Here is a 27861-nt window from a genome sequence, read left to right on the forward strand (position 1 = left end):
AGGAGGAATTGGTTAATCTGTTTATGCGCGCTAAAGGATGAATCAAAGATTGAAATCTTTGAAGTGAGACATGCACCTCTGAGGTCTGGGGAAATGAGCGAAGTGTTTGCTGGAAAACATCTGACAAGATTTCTGAAGATGGATTATTCAGATTTTGACAATAGAACTGTAAAACTGACCATGTAGAAATGTTTTGATTAATGGCTATATTACAATTGAACTATTAAGATAACTTACAATAAGTTCTTTGTTTACATATTTGTATCACCTTTTATTTTTGGGGTATATTTTTTGTTTTGTTTGTTTTTTTAATGCTTTTATACCACAGTTTAAAATATAATTCTTATTAAATTAATAAATAAATACTTCTTGCACAATTTATTTAAATGCCAAATAACGCTTTTTTTTTGCTTTTGATGTATTTAAATTCCAATTTAAAAATACAAGAAATATGCAAATAATCTTTTTAATAAAAAACACTTTTAAATTTAAATAATATACAATCATATTAAGACCAAAGCTTACTTAGGGGTGCTTAAGGGAGCTCCCTTTTTTCATTGTTTGCCTGGGGGGCTGTATACGAGTCACAGTACATATTGTGGCCCCTGAGTAAATTTTATTTCCCATCAATGATCTACTTCACTGCACTGATATTTGACAACAATCTGGGTCAAGGTGACCCGAAAGGCCAAAAACAACAATGCTTCATGAAGCTTTATCAACTTAATAAATGGAAACGATTTTCATTGATTAATCTTTTTAACTTCCTTCCACTTAATCCCTTAATTCCTAATGGGGTCACACGGGGATGCAACCTATCCCAGCTACATGGGGCAAGAGGCCAGTTCACCACAATGTTTCTTAGATGCTTGTGGGAGATAAATCTAAGCTGATAGTGTGTCCCCTCGTATCGTCGCCCCATCATCGCCTCTCGGTGAAAGGTTTCAACATCTCGTGACTTCTCTCTTTAACACTGTTTTCGTTGGAAATGCCAGGTGTGTCGTTGTTCGTGGATTTTTCTTTTTCAAATTCATGCCGATGACTTTCTGGGGAACGCACCCGTGATGTTTAAGGACTGAACGAGCCTCAGGCAAGGTAGATGTATTTATATATCGTCTTCGCACCTAAGGACACCTCAAGGTTTTTTGAAGAGTACACACAAGGATTGATGGATGAGATGGATATTGTCATTTATTTTAAATGTGTCGCATCCTACTTCATCAGGGTTACGGGATGTGAAGTGAAATTATATTAATTCAATCAAATAAAGTGGTAAAAATCCCATTTTAAATAAGCGACGAAATCTATTTTCAAATGAATGCATATATAAATACAAGTCGGTATTCATTAGAATCCATCTGTCTGTATCTTGTCTAACAAAACTGTTTATTTTAAACAAAATGTTGATTTGGCAAGGAACAAAATAAATGGTTCAACTATGAAGGAGGATTTGGATACCATCTGAATCCAAACAACTTTTTAAAGGATTTCTTTCTTTAATTCAGGACTTGAATGTGGCAGAAAACAAACATGGATCAAATAAACGACATTGGTTTTTGAATGAGCTGCTTGGCAGAGGACTGTGCCCTCCTACTAGAATTAAAAAATCAAGTTTTATACAGAAAACAATTACATTAAATTATAAGGATTCAACAACAACCACAATTTTGCACAGATTTGAGTGAAAGAGGGCAACTTAAAAACAATTTCAATCAAACGTGATGCTCATCGAAAATGATGATGCAGTGCTAATGTTTTAGGTTTGATTTTGGTGTAAATGAAGATTAATTTAATACACACATGAGACAACATTATTACATCTAAAATAAATGTCGCTGTATGTCTTAATACACCCAAGCAAGAAAGTCCATTGTGAAGAAGTGGATCGTCCACACCAGGCTAAAGATCGAAATGTATTTATTTTAGTTAAGCTACGAAGAGGTATATACTCCATAAAATGACATTAAACTAAAAGAGAGAATAATTTCAACAATTACTATTGACTGTTTTTCCAACAAAAGAAAAAACAGTGGATACAAAAGAACGTTTTTATATTGATTATGACAATGACTTATGAGCTTTTTGTGTGGAACATTCTCATTGAAATGCATCTCAACAATGTGTATTAACATATCAATGTGCAAGAATTATCCAACACACCTACATCGCTTTTTTTTCTTTTTTTTTAATGTGAATTCGTGTCCCTGCTACAAAAACACTTTTTTATGGAGAGTTTATGGAGTGTCTTTTCAAAAGACAGGATTCTCTTGAGTAATTTGTATTTTTCATTTAAAAAAAAAGAAAAGATAAATATATTCCACCTACACACAGTCTATAATTGTTGCAACCTTTAAATGTTGCCAGAAGTATTTGAGAAAAGTGTTTTATTTAAGGTGCGTTTGAGTCAGCGAAGAGGGATTCAAAATCTACAATATTCTCTTGTGATTTAATCGTTTTTTTTTGTATTGATTTTCTGAATAAGCTTCAAAAAGCAGCTTCTTTATTTTCAGAGCCCACTAGATAGCGGTCTCTGGACTATATTCCTTTGTTTTAAACTGTTTGAAGGAAACATCTCATCCATTTTCAACTGGTGGCGCCACCTACTGACCTCTAAACAACATGACACTGTTTCATGAAGCCTCATCATCCCATCACTAGTTCTATCTAACCTTAACATGCCTTTTTATTTCGTCTCCAGCAACATTTCCTTATATTGCTCTGCGACAAAAAATGATTGACGGCATTGTTTGTGAAGAGAGTTTAGCGCGGCTTCACCGGTAGTGAAGGATTTATTGGATCGGAGGGGATGGAGAGGAAGAAAATAGGATAGATCAAACTTGAGATAACATCGTGTTATCAAACATACGACTCCTGCACAGAAAACTGTCAACCAAATCACATATTCTTAAAATTCAGTTCACACATGGATGCCTTCTGCAAAACAAAGCGGAAATCGCCGCGGATGAAGAATACATTCGAGGAGCTTTTTGAGTCGGCACGCTCTCAAGGTAAAACAGCCGGGTGTGCGCCTGCATATACAATTTGTCAGCGGATGGGATGAGTGAAAAAAGGTAAACCTTAGGTTCTTGAATTTGACTCAAAAGTCAACAGATTGTAGAAAAAAAAAATAAAATGGCATCGAGAAGAGAGGAATAATGTCGAGAGGCGTTCTCTTCATGTTTAAATAAAAAGCCAAGTGGCATCTGCGTGGAATATATTCTTCACATCATCTTTCCATTTTAGCACCAGAACAACCTGTTTGAAGTGTACAGAGTAATGTGGTGATCAGCAGGGGGTGGGGGGGCGGGGGTTATAACCACCATCAAAGAGAATTTCAACCGCGTACTGGCCCATTAGTGGGGTCCTACATGCAAGTGACTCAAGTGAAAGCAAGTGCGCATCAGACGGATCGCGACGGTGTTGGTTGTGTTGGAGCGACATTAATCAAGCAGCAGGAGGGCCGAGAAACCCGTGTTTCAGCTGTCAATCCAAATTGGACGAAGCTCGTCTCTGATGTTATATAAAGGCACATGTTACGGTTCGGAAAAACCTGAGGATCGCGATACGAGCTGAGCTCCCCAAACCAAATTGTTTATAGTTCCAGAAGAAACTTTCGAGGTGTTAAAGCGAGGCTTTTTTATTGGTGGACGGTCAGGATGGACAATAAAAGCGAGGAAATATAAGGCTACACAATTCTAAAGGTTAACTTCCCTCATGGGTCAAAAGTCCAAGAGCAGTAAAAGCCGAAGTCGGCTGTGAAACGCTCGCACAAATGATCTGACGCTGGTCTGATAAGAACAATTCAGAGTTGCCAAAGACAACAATCCCTCTTTTATAGCCATAACATACCAATTATAAAGTTAAAGATCAATATAAAAAAAACATCTCCTTGGTTCAAGCAACGACTCAACTTTTAGACGACTATTTCCTGCCAGGATTATCTTTAAATCTAAGACGCAAACCTCTGAGAAATAGGAAGACAGTTATAAAATCCTGTAATGGGCTGATGAAGCTTCATGAAACAGTGTCATGTTGTTTAGAGGTCAGTAAGTGGCGCCATCAGTTTAAAATGATTTGATGTTTCATTAGAAGAGTTGTTCAAAACAAAGGAATACAGCAAAGAGATCGCCATCTAGTGGGCTCTGAAAACAATGACACTGTTTCATGAAGCTTCACCAGAGCATCGTTAGTTTGTACATATTGATCTGCAGCACATGCAATTATTGTTTGATTTGTATCATAACATAATTTAATTATTTACCCTTTAGAACTAGCATACTAGTTGATTCATTTATTTTAAAAAAAGTTTTTTAAAAAATCAACTTTTTATGTTATTAGTTTGACAGTCATGGAACAGAGGTCATGTGTTTGCATAAGCAAAAACAAAAAATATTTTAAGTCAAGTCGAGTTGACATGAGAGAAAAACAATAGTACATCACGTATTTGGCTCAATCACAGAAGATACCAAAACAACGATAAAGCTGATCAGGATGAAAAAAAGATTTGGTCAATTCTTCTTCAATCCAAGACACAAATGTAATTTAAATCTTTACATCTGAAAGATGCCGTGGGCTATGGACTATACATCTGTATAATATTCCGGAAGTATAACTTTGCGGACCAGTGTCAAGGAAGTCTCACTTGGATTTAATAACATTACGAACAAAACTGCTAATGAATTCAGTTTAAAAGGCCAATCACACCGGCTCTGTTTTTACAGACTGATTTTAATGCCAGATTTTAGTTTTAGTGTCAATTTCCCTGATTATATTGTCTTAAATACACATGCAAAATTTGTTTAAAACTGTAGTCATAACGGTACACTTCCGTGTATTGCTCGTATTGTCCAAGCGCTTTGTGACCCTGGTCTAGAAAGACGGTTTACAAATCACTATTACTTGCTTACTCACTTACAGTTGAGAGAAGACTATTTTAATTCACTAATCCATTTTATTAAGATGGACAGAGTTCCCCCAGTGAGCTTAACACTCATCAGTTTGAGTTAGCGTGAGATAAATGTATTTGGATGAGTCCAGAAGTTCTTGAACATTGTCAAAGTATTAGTTCAACAGAGCGCAGGCATTAACAATTATCCCTGACAAGAGCGTAAAGAGTAATTACTTATCAGCTGTTGATGCCACCGAAGAATAATCCATTTGACGCAGCAGCAGGCTAATGCAATACAACACAATGTCGATTATGAATGCTGTACCCCCACAATCCGCATACTTATTGATTTTATCTCCGCAATTTAGTGCTGTTTCTTCTTCCACCAGCTTCCATCCCTGTGGGATACACAGCCTTCTCGCTGAAACTGTACACAAACAATGATGCATTTGTGCGCACGAGCACATCGTTTGGAAGGAACATAAATGTACGAGGAAGGGAGGGACGGGGGGGTCACACTTGAATACATAACTAATAGGCTGTGGACATAGATAAATGACTTTTTAAGTAACATAAAATTGCTCCCCGGCTCACGATTTCACCAGTTGCCTCCACTCCCTCGCTGGAGTCGTTTTCTTACAAAGCTTCTGTGCCAAAATATCTTCACCTTCATGCCCTCCTCCTCTCACATCCCCTGTTGTGCAGCACCGGACCACAAGACCTCAAGATTCCTTTAAATGCAAGTTCACTGATGCTCTAATTTGTCTGAGAATAGTGGAGAATGGTAGAGTAGATTCCCCCCTTGAGGGCAGAGGGGGATGTGGAGTTAATGTGGATGTTAACTTCAAACCTGTATATCTCCCACAATGCACTTCAGTGGTGCATAGAAAACGCATCCATGCATTTGTAGTAATGGACCACAGTTCCCACGAAATTATAATTTAAATTTAAATTTTATTTATTTAGAAGAAAATTATAAACAAACAGTAGGAGAATTCCACATTAACTATGTATCACATATAATTACGTATCTAAAGATCTTTTTTTTATCTGTAGTGGTGGCAGATCTTATTAAACTGATTAATCTCTTGACACGTGCTATTTTGTCACTCTTTCAACCTTTATAAGTATTTTAATTGAAATGGAATTTGATTGAATACTTGTATCTGTATTTGTGGATTATGAGGTTAAAATATAGTTTTATATTGCTAGTTATTTTAATTTGGAATAAAGCGCTACTCCAAAACCTGCACCATCCAAAACTTGATATGTAGACATCGTCGTCTCTCTCGATGGGGAATTGAAATCCTCCAAAAGAAAAAAAGGCAAGACTAGCTAGCTAACACGTCTGCGCCGCCAAACTTGCGACCAACAATACTTATGTCTAAGAAAGGCTAACTCGAACCAATCAGAAGATACAATTGCAAAGTGGATTTTAACAAACTGAAAAATCGTAGATTACTCTCGCAAAAAAAGACTGTTTTCACTTCCGTCTTCCCTTGATCTGAGCACGTGTCTTAGTTGAATTTGTAAATAAATAGTCCTAGCATTTATATTCCACTCTTTGTTTGCATATGCAACATGCAACATAATTCATATATTTGTCATGATTCATCTAAATTAATCCATCTATCTGATTAAAAGATTTGAATAGTTTGACTGCCATAATGTGAACTGATTTACAGTCAAGCTGATATATATTAAAATACAAGATTAAGAGCAATTTATCAGAACATCAATCTTCTAAAAACTCTAGGAAAATGAGAAGATTATTGCTAAAGATTACGCCCACGGATTTTGCACAGGCTGCTACAGTATGACCGGGCCGCACTTTTTGGTCTATTGGTCTGAAGTGTCATTAAATAATAAATTCAGTCCAATCCAAAGGTCCACAGTACATCCATGGAAACCAAATGACTTTTATCCATAGAATACATTTCACAAATAAAGCCTAAGAGCCACATACTGCCCCTTATCTCCTTCTACACAGTAGTGATGGTCTGATGAAGCTTCATGAAGCACTGTCATTATTTTCAGAGTCCACTAGATGGCGGTCTCTGCACTATTTTCCTTTGTTCTAATGAATCATCACATCATTTTTAAACTGATGGCGCCACCTACTGACCTCTAAACAAAATGACACAGTTTCATGAAGCTTCATCAAACCATCACTACTATCCTGCCCTCATGAGGTCAGTGAGAAACTATGAAACTGCCTAATTGTTGTTCCTGTTGTGATATACAGACACTCATTTATTCCTTAGAGCTTTTTTATGCTGTCCCCATTTACTTTTAAATGTTTTGTTTTATTTTAGTTTCAAGACTCAAGAGTATTTAGAAGAACAAAAGCTGTCTTTATAGTTTGTCTGAAAACTTTCAGACCAAAAACTTTTTTATCAGTTAAACCTTCATTATGGTGGTTACACAGTCAATGCAATAACACTTGAATCCCTTGTTTTCCGGAGAATCTTCCCGGAGAATCTTCCCGGAGATTTACCCAGCTAAGAACTATCCACTGTGTTGACTCTGGGCTTGTGATGTGGACGCATTTTTCTTCTACACATTCCCTGTTCAAACAAACAAATGTTCACAGATAATTCATGTCAAATTGAACAGTTACTGCAGCTTTTTTTTTTGTCATATTAATGGTTCACCGGAATAAGAATCGGTTTCCTGATTCAGGAATGAACTCAAAAGTGTGTAGGAGAAATGCAATGTAATATATAAAGTTGGCATTTCTGTTGGTTAACTCGGGAAGGAGTTGAGCTCGAAGGAGGCGGATGGTAATGTGTGTGTTCTGGGTGGTTGTGTGGAAGAGATAAGGAGTAGTAGATAAGGAGTAGATATATATAGGCGAAGGGAGAGAGAAAACAAGGTCTAACTTGTGGCATCAGTGGAGGTATCGTAGCAACACCCTCAAAGAAAATCAAAGTTTAAAAAAAAAAAAGGCATCTTCTGTTTGAAAACGCCTTCGTCTTATTCCTCAACAACCAGACAACAACACCGCCACCCCTCCTGCAACGTCTGAGGCGACGGATATTGACTGTAAAACAAGAGTCTGGATCAAAGCGGTGGGAGGCTGGAGCCAGCGTGTGCACGAGCGCATGTATGTTACGGCGTTGATGAAAAGGTTTCAAGAGGCATGGGCTCCGTCTGACGCCACCGGCTCCGAGAGCGCACAGTGTGCTCCCGGACTGTGATCACGCAGTGGGATAAAGCAGATTTCGTGAAAGGGTAGCCGGGGAATACAAAGGAGTAGACGTGTCGGGGGGGGGGAAGAAAATATGGACCATGATCCGGGGTTTTGTCACAGCTTTGACTCTGAAGCGGCGCTGAATACTTGCAGTGTGTTGCAGGAAGCAACGAACAACAAAAAAAATGTCACATGAATTCTCAATGTTACTGGAAACTTGAAACACTAAAGAACATTGGGTAAATGCATTTCCTTGACGAAGAAAACGTTGTCAGAAAAGCTTCAACAAACCTATACCTTCTATAACTCTCCAGAGTTTCTCGGCTATTTTTTTAAACCAAATAGGAGTCGGACCGGAATTGAGATGATGTGACCGAGGATGTGAATTTTAATTTAAAAGGTGGAGGCGAGGAAAAAAAAAAACATTTACGCTGACTGATACAAGAGTGGAATGCATCCCATCACAGCCAAGCGTGCACCTGAAGGGCTATTCAGTGGCAATCTCCAGGTTCTTCTCAGCTCCCTCCTAATATTGGCGGCAGAAAGTATCAAGCGATAGTGGGTTTTGTAAGAAGCAGAGATTTTTCATCTCACCCTCTCTGGTGAGATTGTTAAAAGGGACTCCGACTATAGATCTTCTTCGGGGGGTCAGGTCATTCAGAAAACCTCCATTTTTTTTTCGCTGTCAGTGTTCCCCTGGCAACGCTAAAAGACAATCAGTGTGTGTGTGACTCACGTGTGGCAGGCGTTCTGGACCCCGGGCACCACGGGGGTGAGCACCCTATCATCGTCTTGGCTTGCTGCTCACATCTGACAGAACGCTTTAGACGCACAGATATGTCAGGGGGGTTTTTGTGTCTTGGAGATTCTGCCTTTTTTTTTCTTTTTTTTTTGTCGACCCACGACTTCGAGGGGAGACTGATCAATATTGCACATCAACATGAGGTCTTGGGGCCAATTAGACCGGGCACTACAGGGTTACCGCTCGAGCTGACTGCCCTCAGGAAAGAAGGGATGAAGAAGAAAAAAGGGATTTTTTGATACTCCTTGTGAATTCAATGGCTTGGTAAAGTCGCTAAATGGAATGTTTCTCCTGTTTGAACCATGAAGATTGAAATGCATCCCAAGGTCTGGACTGAACCTCATTTCCAGCAGGTACCCCGACTCGGGCTCCCGGGTCCAAACAGATCTCCGTCATGTGGAGCGACGCAGCCCATCAAAACGTCAGGGTCCGGGGGCCTCATGCAGAATGCAGCAGCTCCCTCTATTGGCTCATCTCATGTGGAAGCGCATCACGCCCGACGCCGGATTAATCGTACACATCTCAGACACGTTTGACATTTTAAATTCTTCTCCTTCTTCCTGATGGGAAACGATTGTCATTCCAGGTCCAACATATTAGAAAGCCAGCTCTAATTTCCTCTCGCCTTCAGCAAAAATTGCTCTTGTCCGGAACCATAATTCATCTGAGTCTGATAATCATCTTGCATTTAAAAAAGAATTAATTTACCTTAAAGGTAAAGGTTTATTCGGCGCAGGTTCATGGAGGTGAAATGCAATCTCTTTCATTTGGTTTCCCTCTTTGCAAAAACATGGCGGAGCAACAACGTGTTTTTCTTTCGTGCACACGCGTGACAACGTTACCAATTTCACCGACGCACACACACACACCTTCACTTTCACTATGACAATCAAGTTAATTAAAGTAGTTGAACAATCAGGTGCTCGTAGTACAGGCTAAATTATTCACCCTCAAGCCAGGCACTTTAAATTTTAATCAGACGTTCACTAATTACACTTTATTTCAGCCACAGCGCCAGAAAGTTTTAAATCTGCACTAAAAGGCTTTTGTGAAGTCGTACATTATCTCAACAATGACGTTCTCTTAATGATCTTATTCCTTCTGGATATAAATAAAGGGTATTTGTGTCACTATTATTAAAATGAGAGAATCACACTTGCTTGAAAAAAATGTCATAAATAATAATAATAGGTGTTTTTTCCGGTGTCGTTTTTTTGTGTGTGTGTGTGTGTCAAGATTTCTCTGTTTCTGCATTTGTCTGCACTCTCTTGTCAACACTGAGTAAATTAACAGCTGATCCTTCTTCCTTTAGTTACCAGCAAATGCACATTTTATCGACCTCACGACACGAAGCAGACGCCAGAACGTATACTTCCCAGATGGCGTTACAGCCCAGCTTGTGTCTAAGAACTATTATATATTGTGTGTTTTTTTTGTGTGTTTTTTTTAACCTCCTTTCTAAATGTGATTATGTGTTTGATAAACAATATTTCAATTACATTTGTTTATTACATATTTGCAACTTGAAAAAAGAAACGATGCAAGAAGGGACATCATCATTTTAACGATGTATAATTTTACATGGAATACAAAAACTTTTAAATAAAAAATACCATCAAAGTAAATTAAGGGATAGTTTGACTTGTCCAGGTTAATTAACTGTCACCATTTAAAGTTAGTGATGGTCTGATTAAGCTTCATGAAACAGTGTCATTACTTTCAAGAGTCCACTAGATGGCGGCCTCTGCACTATTTTCCTTTGTTTTGAACAACTGTTTTAATGAAACATCATATCAATTTTAAACTGATGGCGCCACCTACTGACCTCTAAACAATATGACACTGTTTCATGAAGCATCAGCACGTCGCTATTTCTTAGACATGAAGCAGACGCCTCCTTGTGTCTAAGAACTATTAAATATTGTGTGTTTTTTAATCATATTTGGACGCTTTTCCAAATTTCTAAATTCGCTCATGTGTGTGATGAACAAGATTTTAATTTGCAATTTTTGTTTCAATCACATACTTGAAAGAAAATTCAACTAGGAAGGTAGTGATGCATTTTTACCTCAAATACACACAAAACAACTATTTTTAATGAAACAAAACCATAGACGAACACTCGAAGGTATTGATGGTCTGATGAAGCTTCATGAAACAGTGTCATTATTTGTAGAGTCCACTAGATGGCAATCGCTGCATTATTTTCTCTTTGTTTTGAACAACTATCACGTCATTTGTAAACTCATGGCGCCACCTACTGACCTCTAAACAACATGACACTGTTTCATGAAGCTTCATCATTATTGATGGTCTGATGACGCTTCATGAAACAGTGTCATTATTTGTAGAGTCCACTAGATGGCAATCGCTGCATTATTTTCTCTTTGTTTTGAACAACTATCACGTCATTCATAAACTCATGGCGCCACCTACTGACCTCTAAACAACATGACGCTGTTTCATGAAGCTTCATCAGCTGATCACTGCAATCTTCAGTAATGATTGCCTTTTGAAGCTTCATGAAGCAGTGTTTTATTTTTTTAAAGGTCAGTAGGTGGCGCCATCATTTTAAAATCTGATGTTTCATTAGAACTATTGTTCAAAACTAAGGATTATAGAGCAGATAGTGCCATCTGGTGGACGATAATAACACTCTTCATCACCAGTTGTCACGTGATCCACTGACGCTCATCCTCACTAAAATGAACAGTGAACTTTACGTCGACATTAAATCTGATTAGCGTCTCTCCAGAGGTGGTTAATTTTGTTATAAATCGCATGCTGAGCAGATGAATTCAAGAAGGTAAATACGCCCGGGGAAATCTTATTTTTGGAACCCTGACTAACCAGTTCCGTCACGACAAATTCAGCTGGAGGTTAAAAAGGCTTTGGTTGCGATGCGTGTCAGTTCATGCCGAGCAGAACACTCGAGCCACTCTCGACCCCGGGAACTCGCGCAGACCTCCGGCCTCAGCATGAAATATCTCATTTGTCCCATTTTCCACGCAGTCAAAAAAAACAGAAAAGTTAGACAGTTGAGCCAGGAGCTATTGCACAAATGAGGATTTCTCTACCTTGTAATGATTTGAGGAAGTGCCTCCTTTATCTCTGATGTAGTGAGAAGAGGGAACTTGAAGAGGCTCTGTTTGGAATGTGACCTCACTTCCTGGGAAAGCCAGAGCCGCACGTGTAGAGAAAGCAGTCATTTAGTGCATGTGATCAGTGTTGTAAAGAGCACAGGTGGAGTAGGTTGTACCACACCTTAACTGCTCTCTCTTTAGGTTTAGCTGTGGACACTACTTCAACAAAGATTGGTGCTTCAGGTAGGTTTTGTTATTCTTTCATTTCTCATTTACAAAATCAAATTCAATATTGACCTAAATGCCTAAAAGTAAAACTAATATTGTTCAAATGAACTTTGATGGTCGAGCAAGAGGGAGGAAACCAGAGTTCAAAACTGATAGTGAACAACTTTATTTTCTGTGTGTTTGTGGCTATAAAACTTAAAGACGTGTTGAGACAACAAGACGAGCTCATTGTTTTTTTTTAAGGCCTGGAGCGACAGGGGGAAAGTGCAATGTAAGGGAATTCCTGGAGCTGAGAAATGTCGGTGGAGTCAGTTCATGTGTTTATGTATCCTGAACAGGTTGGTCAGCTGTGTGTTTCTGGGTAAATATTTACACCAACATGAAGCCCAACATGAACCTCTAATCACAGTGTACACGCAGGATATCTGGATAAAATTAACTTGTATTTGATCTCATTATAATATTGTTTGAAAGAAACCATTCAAGGGACCCAAGGGATGAGCCTCAGAATAGAACCAGTCACCAGGAAATGCGTCTTCCTGTAATACAGAAGCTAGTTGGTGACTCTACATTTTCCCGGTTTGGAAAATGGTTGTTGTTTTGAGTGATGATAATGGAAAAAGTTATTTATACTTCTTATCAACCCACTTTTTCAATCTCCATTTCTATATTTGAATTGGATAAATGAATGTTTTCAAGATATATATATATATATATATATACACAGTATATATATATATATATATATATATATATATATATATATATATATATATATATATATATATATATATATACTGTATATATATATCAAATATTATATATTGTAAATTATATATATAAAAAAAATATTGTATAAAACTTTATGTATTTTTGAAACGCCAACCAATATTTTCTGTGATTTTTTATATGTATGTATTTGTTATTATGTTTTTTCTTAAACCGTTCCGTAAATTTTCCTCTCGATTAATTTTCCATGAACAACAAATATTTTTAAACACAAAAAAGATGTCACCACTTCTTCCTCCTAGTTTCAAATATATGTTGAGGGTGTTAGGAAATGATATTGGTCATCAAGAGTAATGTGCTGGTGAAGCTTCATGAAACAGTGTCATGTTGTTTAGAGGTCAGTAGGTGGGGCCATCAGTTTAAAAATGATGTGATGTTTCATTAGAACAGTTGTTCAAAACAAAGGGAAAAAAGTCAGAGACCGCCATCTAGTTGACTCTGAAAATAATGACACTGTTTCATGAAGCTTCATCTGAACATCACTAGTTTCGGTGACTCCTGTTTAAACACTTAAACACACTGCACTGTAACCTTACCTCATTACTATCACACACAATATTTTGGATAAAATCAATCAACATAATTTTCCACTAAGATTACATAGTTATAAATGATTTTTCACAACAGGTACAAAAAGTGAAGTAAATGGCATCATATGGCAGAAATTAAAACACAACCTAAAATGAAAAAAAAGGTTCCACTGGACACCACAGATTAACCACAAAACGATACGTTAAAGCCCGGTGTTAATGACAGATGATTCCAAGGGTTAGTTTCAGAGAGAATTTCTGCTGAGAGCTTCTCCACTTTTTTTTTTTTTTAAACCATCATCACCATTAATTATCTATGCCAAACATTGGCAAAGCACACAGCCTTTATACCAGGGGTGGGCAAACCGGTCCTCAAAGAGCCGCAGTCGGTGCAGGTTTTTGTTCCAACCGATCGAGCATGCACAGATTAACTCATGAGGTTTCAGCTTAAACAAGCAACAGTAGACTGATAGTTAACTGACTCTGAAGACTCCTGATTGGTCAAAAGGTGTCTTCTTGATTGGTTGGAACGAAAACCTGCACCCACTGCGGCCCTTGAGGATCAAGTTTGCCCACCCCTGCTTTATACTGTTACACTGGCCCTCATGACATCAGAGTAGAACGTGTATGAAAGCAAACTATTGTATTTGTTACGTATTATTGCATTCAATCCAAATCTTAAATTTTTACCAGTTATCTATTAGTACTTTTTTCTTGTGAATATGTCTTGCTGCTCAAATAATTTATTTTTCTAATGGAAGGTTTTTACATATTTTATTGGTATATTTAGCATTTTTTTCCCATCATCATATTTTCTCTTCACTCTTCTTTTTTGGCCCCTACCAACAGTCAAATTATTCATTGTGGCCCCTGGAGAAAATGAAATTGCCCAACCCTGATATAAGAAGAAAACAATTGCATGACTACACTTACATATAATAATTTGAGTTACATCATTAACTCATTTTATCTAAACATATAAAACTAGTTCAAATCCATTTTAATACACGTGTATGTGACATATCTTTAGGCATATGTTAAGTTCATGTGAGAACAGTCCAACAACACCTCCATTACTATCTACCCATTAGGGACTCTGCCTAAAAGCTCTCAAACATTCAAACTACTGTACAAGAATAGATATACGAGCACAGAACAAAAAAAAATAGAAGAATAATTTCCGGACGGACAAAAACACTTTAAGCCAGAACAGCTTTATTTCTGCGGGCGCGTTCGGTTCTCTTCAGAACAGCCTGAAAAATCATCTATCAATTATGTGGCAGGTGCATTCTCACAATATGCATCATAAAAATCTTCTTTCATCCAAACTTGGAGCTCGCACCTGCGCTGGTGCACAGTCCCGTGTGCCCACCAAAAAACCAAGATGAGATGAAATATATTTAGCCCGGATTTCAAAACAAACAAAACAGTGGGGAGACAAATGGGTATCTAAATGGATGCACCTGGAAGTGTGGTGTTCGGATGAAGCTCCACCTTCAAAGGAACACACATGCTGTGATGGAACACCGTGCAGCATTGCTTTTCATGGAGCTGACTCTTTGTGTGTTCTGTGAGCGTCGGAGAGAAATATATATATCGGTGGTCTGAAGCACCTGACTGAAGTACATCATGTCGTGCGTCTTTCTCGGAAATCCATAGAGCGGCTGATTCTGTGCGGAAGCGATGAAATAATTTCTCCATCGATCGTTGGCGGCGATGACAAAAGAACAGCGTGATGTTTTTTTTTCCATGTCCATATAATCGACGTTTTCAATTCCCGTCACTGTTTTATATTGATCTATATTTAATCAAGCTTGAAAAGGCAGTTTTACGAGTTACATGCTTTGTGTTGCAAACGAGTGATTTATTTTCTATGATTGTTAATGTGTGTGACAACTATTATTAAAGGGAAACTAATGTGTCTCTTAAATAGATGTTGGACGTCTATTGTACTCATCAGTATGTGTTTGTACAAAACTCTCTTTTAATATAAATATTTACTTTGTTTTTTTTGGAGATAATATGTACCATAACCACGCCCACTCTGCTGTGATTGGTCAAGCATCCGGTTTGCCCCCGTGTGTCAATCCTGGAAATATCCACCTCCAAGGGACTCGTTTTATAAACAAAGTGGGGGTGATTACAGCTAGATGGAGGAGGAGTGAAGCCATTATTACGTCATAATGGATTTCGCTCTCGTAACCTCTTGTTCGCTGAGATTTCAGACGGGGGAGAACTTCATAAAGTAATAAGTTCAAAACATGGTCATAGTCAGGAGAGTTGGGTCTCATCAGTTGACCTTTAAGATATAGAGTTGTTGAACTATGACATACAAGGTCCCTGAACACCTTCAGACTGTGAGTATCCATTATTTTCCACGTTTAGTCTTGATTTAATATAACATATATTTGTATTACCTTTATTACCTCAATAAAATACCGGTAAAAGAATATTGTATTTATTTCAGTTCTTTTTATTTCCCCCACTATCATATTTTTCCCTTCATAACTTTCATTTTCTCCTTCTACTGGGTTGTGCTAGCAAGTCCAAAATGCTCCAGCCTCCAGCAGTCCCACTGAGCTCATGTTATTTGCCAATTAAATCGCATCAATTATATTTCAAATGCCAAAATAAATCCATCAAATTAGATGGATCGGCGATGTCACACTCAATCACACAAGCTCAAAATCCTTTAGCAGTCCAAGTCGCGAAGTTTCTCAACTATCTCTGTGTTCGTCCTCCTTTAACGTAGTTTTTTACTTATTAGAGTCTGTATGATTGTTGTCAGTTAGCTATGTTCAATGTGCCTGTTTTAAACAATGGTATATATATAGGTTTTCTGGCCAGATTCGACATGCTTTCTGTGAGGAGTTTGAGCTTTAGGCACCGACTCCAGTTTCTTCCCACAGTTCAACAAGAGGTTGATCGATTCTCTAAATTATCTGTAGGCGTGAGTGAGAATGCACCTTTGTTTATGTGAGTCATGTGATCCTGCTAAGGCGATTAGCCGTAGAGAAAGATGATGGATGAAAACAAATGCAGGAAAATAACACAGAATGAAAAGGACAATATGTGAGAAAAAGAGCTGTTTGACAAGGGTCTGCACCTTCTTTGCGCTTTTTTTGGCATCTTGATTTTTTTTTTTTCATGTGTTTCTTCTATTTTAATTTTTATTGAACTTTCAAAAGCTGCCATCATCGATGCAGAAAGGAAAGGAGAAACAAAATAAAACAAGAAAAGCACTCAGAGAGTGCAGATCTCTGTCACACATTTGAAAACATATTGTTATTATTTTTTTTCTACGCTTCGATCTTTGTAAGTGATGTGCTGATGAAGCTTCATGTTGTTTAGAGGTCAGTAGGTGGCGCCATCAGTTTAAAAATGATGAGACGTTTCATTAGAACAGTTCAAAACAAAGGGAAATAATGCAGAGACGCCACCTAGTGGACAGAATGACAGTGTTTCATGAAGCTTCACCAGACCATCCGTAATCTTTATAAATCATTGTCTTCTTTTTTGAATTGTTTTAAATATAATTCATAGTAAAGAGGTAAATCTCACATCAGTACGAAGCTTCATGAAGCCTTGTCTTTATTTTAAGAGTCCACTAGATGGCGGTCTTCGCTCTATAATCCATTTTTTAAAACGCCTATTTTTCCATCACAAAATCTCCTTGGCAGATTTAATACAGAACACGTGGCTTTCTCCTGCTGAGTCACTTTAACAAGCGGCATCTTTTCAGTCGCACATTTCATCTCCTCTGACCTTTTTTTTCATCAGGTATGAGCAACAGATTCACAATTATCAGTTCAAATACGAGTAATTAACTTCAGGCTTTCCGGAGTTTGCTCAGAGCGGCGGCAGCTATTTGACATTAAAATAAGGAACACACCAGACCGTTCTTTTGTTTAAGTTACTTGATTAGATGGACGTTTTGCTGCATCGAGGTGCTGTCAGAGTGATTTGTATCAGGTCCTTCCCCCCCCCCCTCCTCCGTCTGAACACTGTTCTAATAAGCTCCAACTTTAAACACTTTCCTCCCTCCACTGCATTAGATATTCACCACATCAGCCCGCAGAATGAAAACGGCTGCTGTGTGAATAAATGCTGTGTCTCCAAAATGATGCCATGGGAATAAGTAAGGTTGTCCAAAATGATGAATATGATTACACACCTCTCACGTCCTTCCACTGCATTTCTAATCCCTCAGTGTGACTCCAGGAGGGAGGGAAGGAGGGAGGGAAGGAGAAGGAGTACACACCTGAACCACATAATAAGGCACACACACACACACACACACCTCTATATCCTGTGGTGAAACCAACACTGTTTGTGCTTCGCAGGCGAAAGAGAAACTGTGAGGACGGCATGCGTGTACACACAGACACCATGTGCGCCGCAAATAAAGGTGAGTGCTGGGTGTTTTCGAGCAGGATGTGAAAATGATGTTACAAAAAAAAAAACTTAATCCTGGAATGTTGACGGCATGACCTCGTGTCTTTTGTTCCTTGTGTTTGGTCGCAAACTGATCAAACAACAGCGAGGCTGGGCTAACAAGAGCAAACCTGTGTACGCCGGACTTTGACCTTTTTCAGCTTTTATCCTCCACGTCCTGAAGGTTAAAGATCAGATTCCAGAAAAATAAATGATTTATGAACCCTAGTCAAGGCAAATGCATGTCCCTAAGAAAAGGCTACGAATGAATACTGCAGGAGCACATTTTTCATCTTCTAGTTTGCTATATTTTTTAGTTCTGATCGATCTGTTTTCTCAGAGTTTTTTTTTTTTAATTTTTAATCAGTTTTTCCTCCAAGCTTTTCATTTTATTTGGAGGATGACTGATTAAACGTTATCTTTAATTTCTTTTACACACAAACACACACACACACAACTGAACTCCAAATCAATTGCTAACGCGGCTTAAAAAAGGAGAAAAAATACATTCAAACCCAACTTTGAAATATTTAATAGATCTAATCAATCCAATGAAAAATAGTACATTGTAGCATAACATCGATTCCACTCCAGAGACAGCTTTCATTTACACGACACATTAGTGCAGCGTCCATTCATCACCCAACACTTTCATGGATTGTTAGATTGGATTTGAAGAGGTCACTTCTTGTGTGTTCTTCCCTGTGGTCTCCAAGAAATGGATTCACAGAAAACACATAGCACTCGCTAAAAGCGATAAAGACAAAAAGACACGTTATTTGAAAACGATCAATCATCCTGAACCATGTCGCAGCGCTGATGATCTACAAGTGACAGTTGGATTTATATTCATCATTATAACATGCTATTAATTCTGTAGGAGAATTAACAGATATTCCTATTTGAAACATCTGGATTATTCACTTCATTATCACTGGTGCACGTTAAGACAATATAAATGTTTTCACTTGTGGTTTGCGGCCATTTGCATGATATTCTGTGGGCTTTTGTTTTATGCAAGCCAAGATTCATCTTTGAGGAGAAAAAGATTCAAATTCACAATGACACAAGCAAAAAATGTACAAAACATTGCATTCATCTTTGGTAAAATATTGATCCAAGGCAATCCTCTCGTTCTTTTTTTCTTTTCATTCAGATGATATATTTGCTTTCGCCCTGTCAAAGACACTCACTAAAGTGTCGTCTCCGGCCACGGTGGGACTGTACTCGTCATGTGAGAACAGAATTCACATGATTCTGCAGCAAATGGAAGGTACATTTCTTTTTTTGTCATTTTCAATTTAGTTAAATCAAGCAAAACCTTGAATTCCGGTTCATAAAACATCGTGTTCTGTGGGTGACATTTAGACGTGTGTCTGCACATTCTGATCCAAACAAATGAAAAAACAAATGCATTCTTTTTAAAGATTTAGAGTACAATGGTTAGAAGTACTTAATAGAAGTACAAGAGTTCTTTATGTAGAAGAGCACCCTGAGCATTGTGGCAAATAAATACTTAAAGTTTGAAATCTATGAGGACCTAGACTGTAAAAATAAAAGCTTTCCAAAAAGTGAAACTTAAGTAATTTAATTAGTGGCAACATGTATATATTAAGAAAAATATTGAATACACTATGAAATAAATGAACAAATGGAAAAATGGAAAAAATACAAACAATAATTATGGAAAAGATTTATATATATATATATATATATATATATATATATATATATATATATATATATATATATATATATATATATATATATAATTATGAAGTAAGCAAATTTAAATCCGAAGCAGCAGTCATTATGAAACAGCAGGTGTGAGTTTGTGTGTGTTTGAGTGTGCAGACACAAATAAAGTTCAAACTATAACTCTCCAAACAAGCGAGAAGTATTTTAAAAACTTGGTTCACTCAAGCCCAAAATCCCTCCCGGTCCTCTGCCCACTCTCTTGACTACTCCACCAGACCCTCCATCATGGCCACGTCACATCAATAAGTGAAGATGTTGACTTCAGAATCAGACATAATCATGTAAACGCGACTCATTCTGTGACTAATAGTGATCCACTTCCATTTATTAACTCCCATGAAATCCCTCACTTCTTGATTCATGTCGACTATCGTTAACTGTCAGGTTAATGTTCCAGCCTCTTTTTCTTTTTCAGTCTCCATGAATAATGAAGCCAAGAGGATTGAACAGGAATACAGAGGAGGGTCGCGGCCTCGCTCCCCTAAAGCCTCGTTTACTGGATTTCTATCCCTCATCTGCAGAATGCTGTTCTACAGGCCAGTTTGGACTAATGAGAACCAGAACTATGGGAATGTTCGCTTCATTTATGTGGATTTCAGTGCCTGGCACTTTGCTGGCAGTGACCTTCTCTGGGCTGCTCTGGCTATTCGCTTGTTTCAGGCCATGCAGCTCCACTTTGGCAAATTACAAGTTGTTTTGTATCGTGTGGGTCAATATGTAGAAGAGGACGAGGTTAAGAAGAAGGTACGTGAATCAGATAAAGGTCCTCAAATATAATGTGTTATACCATCACTATAAGATAGTGATGCACTGATGAAGGTTCATGAAGCAGTGTTTTTATTTTCTATCCCCACTAGATGGCACTCTTTGTTTTATAATCCTTTGTTTTGAACATCGAATGATTATTTAAAAACTGATGGCGCCACCTATTTACCTCTAAAAAACATGACAATGTGTCATGAAGCTTCATGAAGCAGTGTCTTTATTTTCTTTCCCCACTAGATGGCACTCTTTGTTTTATAATCCTTTGTTTTGAACATCGAATGATTATTTAAAAACTGATGGCGCCACCTATTCACCTCTAAAAAACATGACAATGTGTCATGAAGCTTCATGAAGCAGTGTCTTTATTTTCTATCCCCACTAGATGGCACTCTTTGTTTTATAATCTTTTGTTTTGAACATCGAATGATTATTTAAAAACTGATGGCGCCACCTATTCACCACTAAAAAACCCAACACTGTGTCATGAAGCTTCATGAAGCAGTGTCTTTATTTTCTATCCCAACAAGATGGCACTCTTTGTTTTATAATCCTTTGTTTTGAACATTGAATGAAACCTCATATTATTTAGAAACTGATGGCGCCACCTATCGACCTCTAAAAAACATGACACTGTGTCATGAAGCTTCATCATTGTATCACTAAATAATCTTGCATGAAGTTCAGCCTAATGGTAGCTTGAAAAAACTACATTCATGCCCTCGGAAAGATGTAGTTTGTTAAGACTACATCTTTTAAAAAGTACCATTAGAAACTACTTTTACTCATGAATTGTTGATGTAACTATATGAAACTGAGTGTATATGAAAAAAGTATACTAGCCTGTTGGAAAATACAAGCCTTAATATGGCCCATGAGCAAATAAAAAAGTTTAGATTTCAGCAGGAAAACAAATGTGGTAAATACTTCATAAATAATTAATTGAATATATAGGTTTCTATGCAAACATTATGGTTAAACTCAATAGGTTAAACCATGGCTATTGTATCTTTGAGTGACATCACAGACAGTAAACTCGAGCACACACTTTAATAGGATTAATTTGCTCTAAATACAGTTAGACAAGTTCAATTTTACCACCCTTGAAAAGTATGATAGCTGCTTAATGTTATTTTGTAGTTTAATTTTCTACTTTAATGTCAATTGAAGGATGTTTTTATCTAAATGCTTATTTAAGCGATGATAGATCTAGCTGTGGTCATTAAGAGGTGGAACTTACCAAGTCAAATTAACTTTTATGTGATACATTATTGAAAATAGCTGTGTGTATTTTGCCTCAAGTGGAGTTCATCTTGTTGGTTACAGGGGGTAATTTTGTGAATTCATCTGCTTCATAAAAAGTGAAACTTGGGTTACGATAAGAAAATAAAGTTTTAATAGGGGTTTAAAATTGAAGCACTTTCATATAAACTCTGTCTTAAAGAATGGCTTTTCATATTTGGTCAATTATTCATTATTTAAGGTTATGAAATTAAGTTTGGTTTCATTTGTGAGTAAAATTTTAATAAATGTACCTTTTATAAGACGCTTGTAAATTCTAAATTAACCATGTTCTTCTTCAAACATGTTGAAATGTCTTCTCCCTATATCTACTGATGATGGTATTTTATATACTGTAGACACGAACTGCAGTGCAAAACTTAATCAGTTAGGATAGTAATAGACTGATGAAGCTTCATGAAAAGTTTCATTATTTTCAGAGCCCACTAGAGGGTGCTGGTGTAATATAATTTGTTTTGAACTATTTAAACCTCGTATCATTTTTGAAATTAAGGGCGATCTCATCTCACCTCTAGGAAACTTTTTCACGAAGCTTCATCAGTCTTCATCATTAAACACTTTTATTTGAATTCAAGCTGGGCTGCTGAAGCTTCATGAAACAGTGTCATGTTGTTAAGAGGTCAGTAGGTGGCGCCATCAGTTTAAAAATAATGTAATGTTTCATTAGAACAGTTGTTCAAAACAAATGAAAATAGAGCAGAGACCGCCATCTAGTGGACTCTGACAATAATGACACTGTTTCACGAAGCTTCATCAGACCATCAATACTGACTAACAAGTCGTTTTTTTTCCGTAGATTGTAACGAATGGTCCACACAGTTGGAGGTCGAAAAGAATTTGCTGCTGCCCCCTGTGGTGCCTCGCACTCATCTGCCTTTTCGTTCCACTCATCATCCTCGTCGTCCTGTTGACGGTTGAACTTCCCAAACACCAGGTGAAAGATGGCGACAAAGTCGACGGTAAAAAAGGCCATATGAGTTTTCTGGAAGGTCTGTTCATCGCCGCGTTGGGGGTCCCCGCTGCCAGCGCGCTACGCTTCGCCTTCCAAATGGGCAAGAATCTGATCTTCACCCAGGACCTCAACATCAAAAAGGGAATGGACAACGACCGGGTCAGCAAGAAGCTGGGCTTCATGAACGAAGTCAGGAAGGAAATGTGGCTCCTCACGCGCTTCATTAAGTTCATGGAAATATTCGAGAGGAGGAAAATCCGGATCGTGCTGAGGATAACCAACCTGGAGCGATGCTCGCCTCATAAAATCGTCGCCGTCCTCGAGGCCGTCAACATCCTGCTGTCGGACGACGACAGCCCGTTCATTTCTATTCTCGCCGTCAATCCAGATGTTCTGGTGGAGAAGGTGAACTTTGCAGATGGCTGCCTGAGCCGAGAGGACAGGGCGTACGAGCTGCTGAACCGGATTGTCACCCTGGCCTTCACCATCCCGCCGCTCTCGGATCATTCAAAGCGCGGCGTGTTCTGCAGCCTGACAAACAATCGTCGGATCCCGGAGGACACGGGGGGCTGCAGACCGAGAACGGGGAGGATAAAAAAAGATGTTTCTGTTGTGGATATCGTCTTGGAAACGAATGAGGCCAAAACACTCCTCGATGGCACTCCAGTGAAATTGAACGTAACAGAGGAGGAACTGAATGAGCTACTCAAGACCATCTTGAACAATGATGAACAAAGGCTGAGCCAATACATGTACGATGACACGATGTCCATGAGGAGAGTGATCAACTCCATACAAGTAACGGCCATTATTATGAAAGCCCTGAGAACGGAGCTGCCTAAACCGGAACTCATCGCCGCGTGGGTCGTGTTGGCCAATTACTGGCCGTGTCGACTCAGCTGGATCCTTCAGTGCGTGGAAGACGCTCGCCAGAGAGCGGAAATAGACGGAGACACGTCCGTCCTCCGAGACGATTCAAAGACCTTGTGGAGAGTCTTCGCCGAGTCGAAAGCCGAGCTGTACGTGATCAGCGGCGAGATTGAAGAGCTGCTGGAGATGGATAAAGACCCGGAGATGTTCGAAAAGTTTCTCAGAGTGGATTTCCAGTTCACGGTAAAAGACTTGGAAACATTTGAAGTGGCGACGGTCAATCTGAACCACTCAATAAAGAGGGAGTTGGCTCAGATCAGAGGGGCTTCTAGGCTAAAAGACTCGGGATGGATGAGGAACTTGGCTCCTCTCCCGATCACGAGCGTCGTCAATATGAGCACAGAGGACGTTTGCAAAGAGGTCAGTAACATACGTGAGGTCCATATTTTCCTTCGGATTCCTTTTACCAAGTATCTCCAAAGTTATTGTCCAACTTCTCCACTTTCCTCGCCTTTCCACGTTTTTTTATTCATCCGAGTTTTCTCTAAAACTGTCCCCACATTTAGTTATTAAGGGTAAACTTATGGGGTGTTACTTACAAGACGTTCTTATATCTAGATTTTTAAACAATCCTGAAAGCTGCACTAAAATATGTTTAGTGGTAATTTGTTGTTCTGTTCACAAGTGAACCTCCAGATTCATTAACTGGTTTCTGTTACATTGAATCAAACTTCTGTGGCCCTAGAGGTACCCAGGCTTTATGTATGGGGAGGCCAAACCCACCGTGAGGCTCTGCTAGGAACATTTGAGCAAGAGTCCTGAACTCATATCCCCAAAGGTTATAATTGTGAGAAACTCCAGAGAAGTAACATGCGGTGAGGTTCATGGTTGGTGAGGCATTGACTCCTTTAGTGTCAGTTTTAACAAGTATATAAACCCCAAAGAGTAAATTATTCAATTGGTTATTGCATATCTTATCAGCATCCTCACACACACACACACACGCATGATCTTTGGTAAACATTTTCCAAGACTATGATTTTATTAAACTGATGTCCTCCAAGCCAGTTATAGCATATACCTGTCATCTTTGACAATATCATATGACAAAGATGGTTTAAAAAATAAAAAAAAGATTTAATTAGTAATTCATCCAAAAGACTATTTTGAACTGTTGTGAAATTTTGTGGTATGTTAGTCTACATAGATCTATGGCAGTATTCGATGTGGATAATTATTGATTTATAGCTTCATAAACCTGTCATCTTTGACATTGACATAAGAGTCATAGCTTAGATAGCCTAAATATTTTGTTTTAATTATCAATATATTTAAAGTTGCCATATTTAATGATCTGAGACCTTTCAATTGGCTGAAAATCCAAATTAGTTTTAAACAATCAATGGATATAGAAAAAGATGAATGAACTAATAAATAATTAAAAAAAGGATTAGCAAACGTGGATTTTAAACAGTATAGACTATGACCGTGATAGTAAAGGATTACAAGGAAGACGCAGCTGATCAAATACTCTTAATTTGAAAGCCAAACATTTATTCCTACTACTGGAGGACTACTGGAGGACTACTGGAAGACTACTCCAGATTAAAATTTGGCTCTAGCGAATCTCGAGCAATAGTTCGTTTAACAGCATTATGATGTCAGCGCTGTTAATATTATGTGGTGACTTGTGTGATTGGCTAGATTTACGCAGAAAGGACCAACGTCTATTATCATGAAAAGATAAATATAAAGCTATAAAGGGTCAAAAGAGGCATGAAAAAAACAAAGCATAATTTATTTAAGGCCAAAATAGCCTTATATCGGCGCGGGTCAGTTGCATGTATCAACCCAGTTTGTGATTGGTTGCGCATTGAGAGGCACTGCCTCACCTGCCTCCCCTGACCGCACCTCCCTGCACCAGAGAGAGAGAATCTGGATAGAAATCCTGCTGCTCTCAATCAAGATGGCCTGGACATGTAGACTGAACACCCCACACACCTGGAAAATGATCCACAGCTTATAAGAACACCTCAGAATCTTCCAAGAAGAGATGAGGGAGGTACATGTCAAATTACAAAGAGAAATTAAATGGTTGGACAATCACTTCTTCTGGGGAGGGGGGGGCGACTGTCTGACTCACTGGGTATTCTACTTGGGTGAATATTCCCAAAGGTACCATCCAAGGCAAAATAATACCGCAAGTCCGACACCCTTAGCCTCATCTCTGAATTTTCAAGTGGTCAGGATCCTTTTTTTTCCTTTTGCTGAAACTGTCAGACTAAGACTGTCTTTTTAAGTGTGCCATCCTCTTGCACTGTCTGCTAAAGAGAAAACCCTGTCAGCACTTAATTTTCTCAAGTTCTGACTGGAGTTAAAGTATTAATCCTTGTGCTCTGACTGAACGTTGGTAGAATTGGACCTCTGGAAATCACCAGTTTACATCACAGGGGGTTCGGAGAAAGTACCGTAGAAATAAACTCACAATTGGTCACAATTAACATAAGAACAATAATAAATATACATTTTAAATTAATTTTGACATTGTTATCAGACAGAATTAGCTCAGATAGATATTTACACTTTTTCTTTTTTTTTTTATATTCATATTTGATTCAAATGTTTAACACCTCCTAATAATGCTGACTTAGCAGTCATTTTCAGGAGTTTTTATTTTCATTTTATCCTCCATACAATTCTAAAACACGATCACCCTGTGTTTCTTATTCAATAGTACCATCAAAACATTGTGAACCATCAAAAGAACTCGCAGTATTACTACTCCGTTTGCACATGAAGACATATTGAAGGAGACAAATCTCTTCTAGAGTAAACAAAAAAGAGTAGGCGGTAATGGAATGACAGATGAAGAAACCCACTTTTTTCTGAAGCGGAATATGTGGTTGGGAAACTTGCACAAAACAGCACGAGTCCTAACACTTTTCTTTTCTTCTCCTCAGTTGGAAAGGATGGATTTTGCCACCAAGTATATTGACACTGTGAAAGCCAACGACCTGAAGGGTGCAGCACTGCTGTTCGGAGACATCGGAGACCTCAAGGACCTCCTGGATATGAACTTTGGAGAGTGGACGACATTTCGACTGCACTTCCTGGGTCTACCACCACATCTTCTGCCACAGCGGAAGAGAGGACCACTCAGGAACCTTCCCAAACATCTCATCCATATGTCCCCTCGGTATATGTCGAATCCCAGTTCAATTCATAGCTCAACATAGTGTATGTTCTCTAGTGTTAAAACATTTCAATACCTATTAAATGTTTACATGTACCTGTATAGTGTACTTAGTGCAGTGTTCTTCTTTATAAGATCACTTGTTGGTGCCCTTAGTTTAAAAAATATGATGTGATGTTTCATTAGAAAAGTTGTTCTAAAATCAGTATTATAGAGCAAAGAGTGCCATCTAGTGGGCTCTGAAAACACTGATACTGCTTCATGAAGCTTCATCTAACCATCACTAACCAAGTGGCAAACATGATCAATACTGTCAAAGATGGATCGATAATTGTTGTTTTTTTTAAACAGGAACTGATGTTAATTAAAAAATAATACAGTATTTTAATGCTATAAGAACATTTGTTGTAGGGGAGTATGGGACTATAAGGGATACTATTATCAGTGCTCAATAAAAGAACTACAAAGAACAGTTTAAATGGGCGGAGCTACGTTCACAGTATATCACCCTGATATAACTTTTCATTAAGACATTATATATATATATATATATATATATATATATATATATATATATATATATATATATATATATATATTTTATTAAATTCCAGTCATTTTTTAAGCATTCTTCTGTCCCATTGTCTCTGAACACATCCAGGGGAAGGTGCGCCTTTAGTAGCTAGTGATGTGTTGCTGAAGCTTCATGAAGCAGTGTCCTACTTTTAGAGGTCAGTAGGTGGTGCCCTCAGTTGAAAAATGATAAGAGCTTTCGTCAGAATATCTTACGGTGACGAGAGTGACATCTACTGGACTCTTAAAATCACAGTACATCACTAGTGTCAAGAGGAAAGTGGAGAGCATTTCTGAAGCTTTAAATTCAGCAAAATAACTATTTAGACGGAATATGACATGAGATAGTGCCACCCTTTGAGCTCGAAAAAGCGAGACATGTTTGTTTGAAACCCACTGTTGCCCTTACTTGAAAGAAATGTGAAATGGAATCCATATATATATATTTTTCACTTATAGTCAGGCTTCAATAAAATCTTTACGACAGAGGCCAGATGATGCAAC

The 27861-nt window shown here is 38.1% G+C and overlaps 1 protein-coding gene across 1 annotated transcript; it reads left to right on the top strand.

Annotated features, from left to right (window-relative positions):
- The first annotated feature begins 2923 nt into the window (after window positions 1–2923).
- nkpd1 (NTPase, KAP family P-loop domain containing 1) lies at window positions 2924–27254 on the top strand. The gene is made up of 6 exons (XM_087793188.1): window positions 2924–3008; window positions 17857–17921; window positions 19070–19220; window positions 20121–20449; window positions 22566–24011; window positions 26552–27254. Exons 1-6 carry the CDS (start codon window positions 2924–2926, stop codon window positions 26825–26827), a joined length of 2352 nt encoding a protein of 783 aa, XP_087649314.1. The 3' UTR covers window positions 26828–27254.
- Window positions 27255–27861: the final 607 nt, after the last annotated feature.

Source organism: Callionymus lyra, chromosome 6, assembly GCF_982586985.1.
Source record: "Callionymus lyra chromosome 6, fCalLyr1.hap1.1, whole genome shotgun sequence".
In the NCBI taxonomy this organism is placed as follows: Eukaryota; Metazoa; Chordata; class Actinopteri; order Syngnathiformes; family Callionymidae; genus Callionymus; species Callionymus lyra.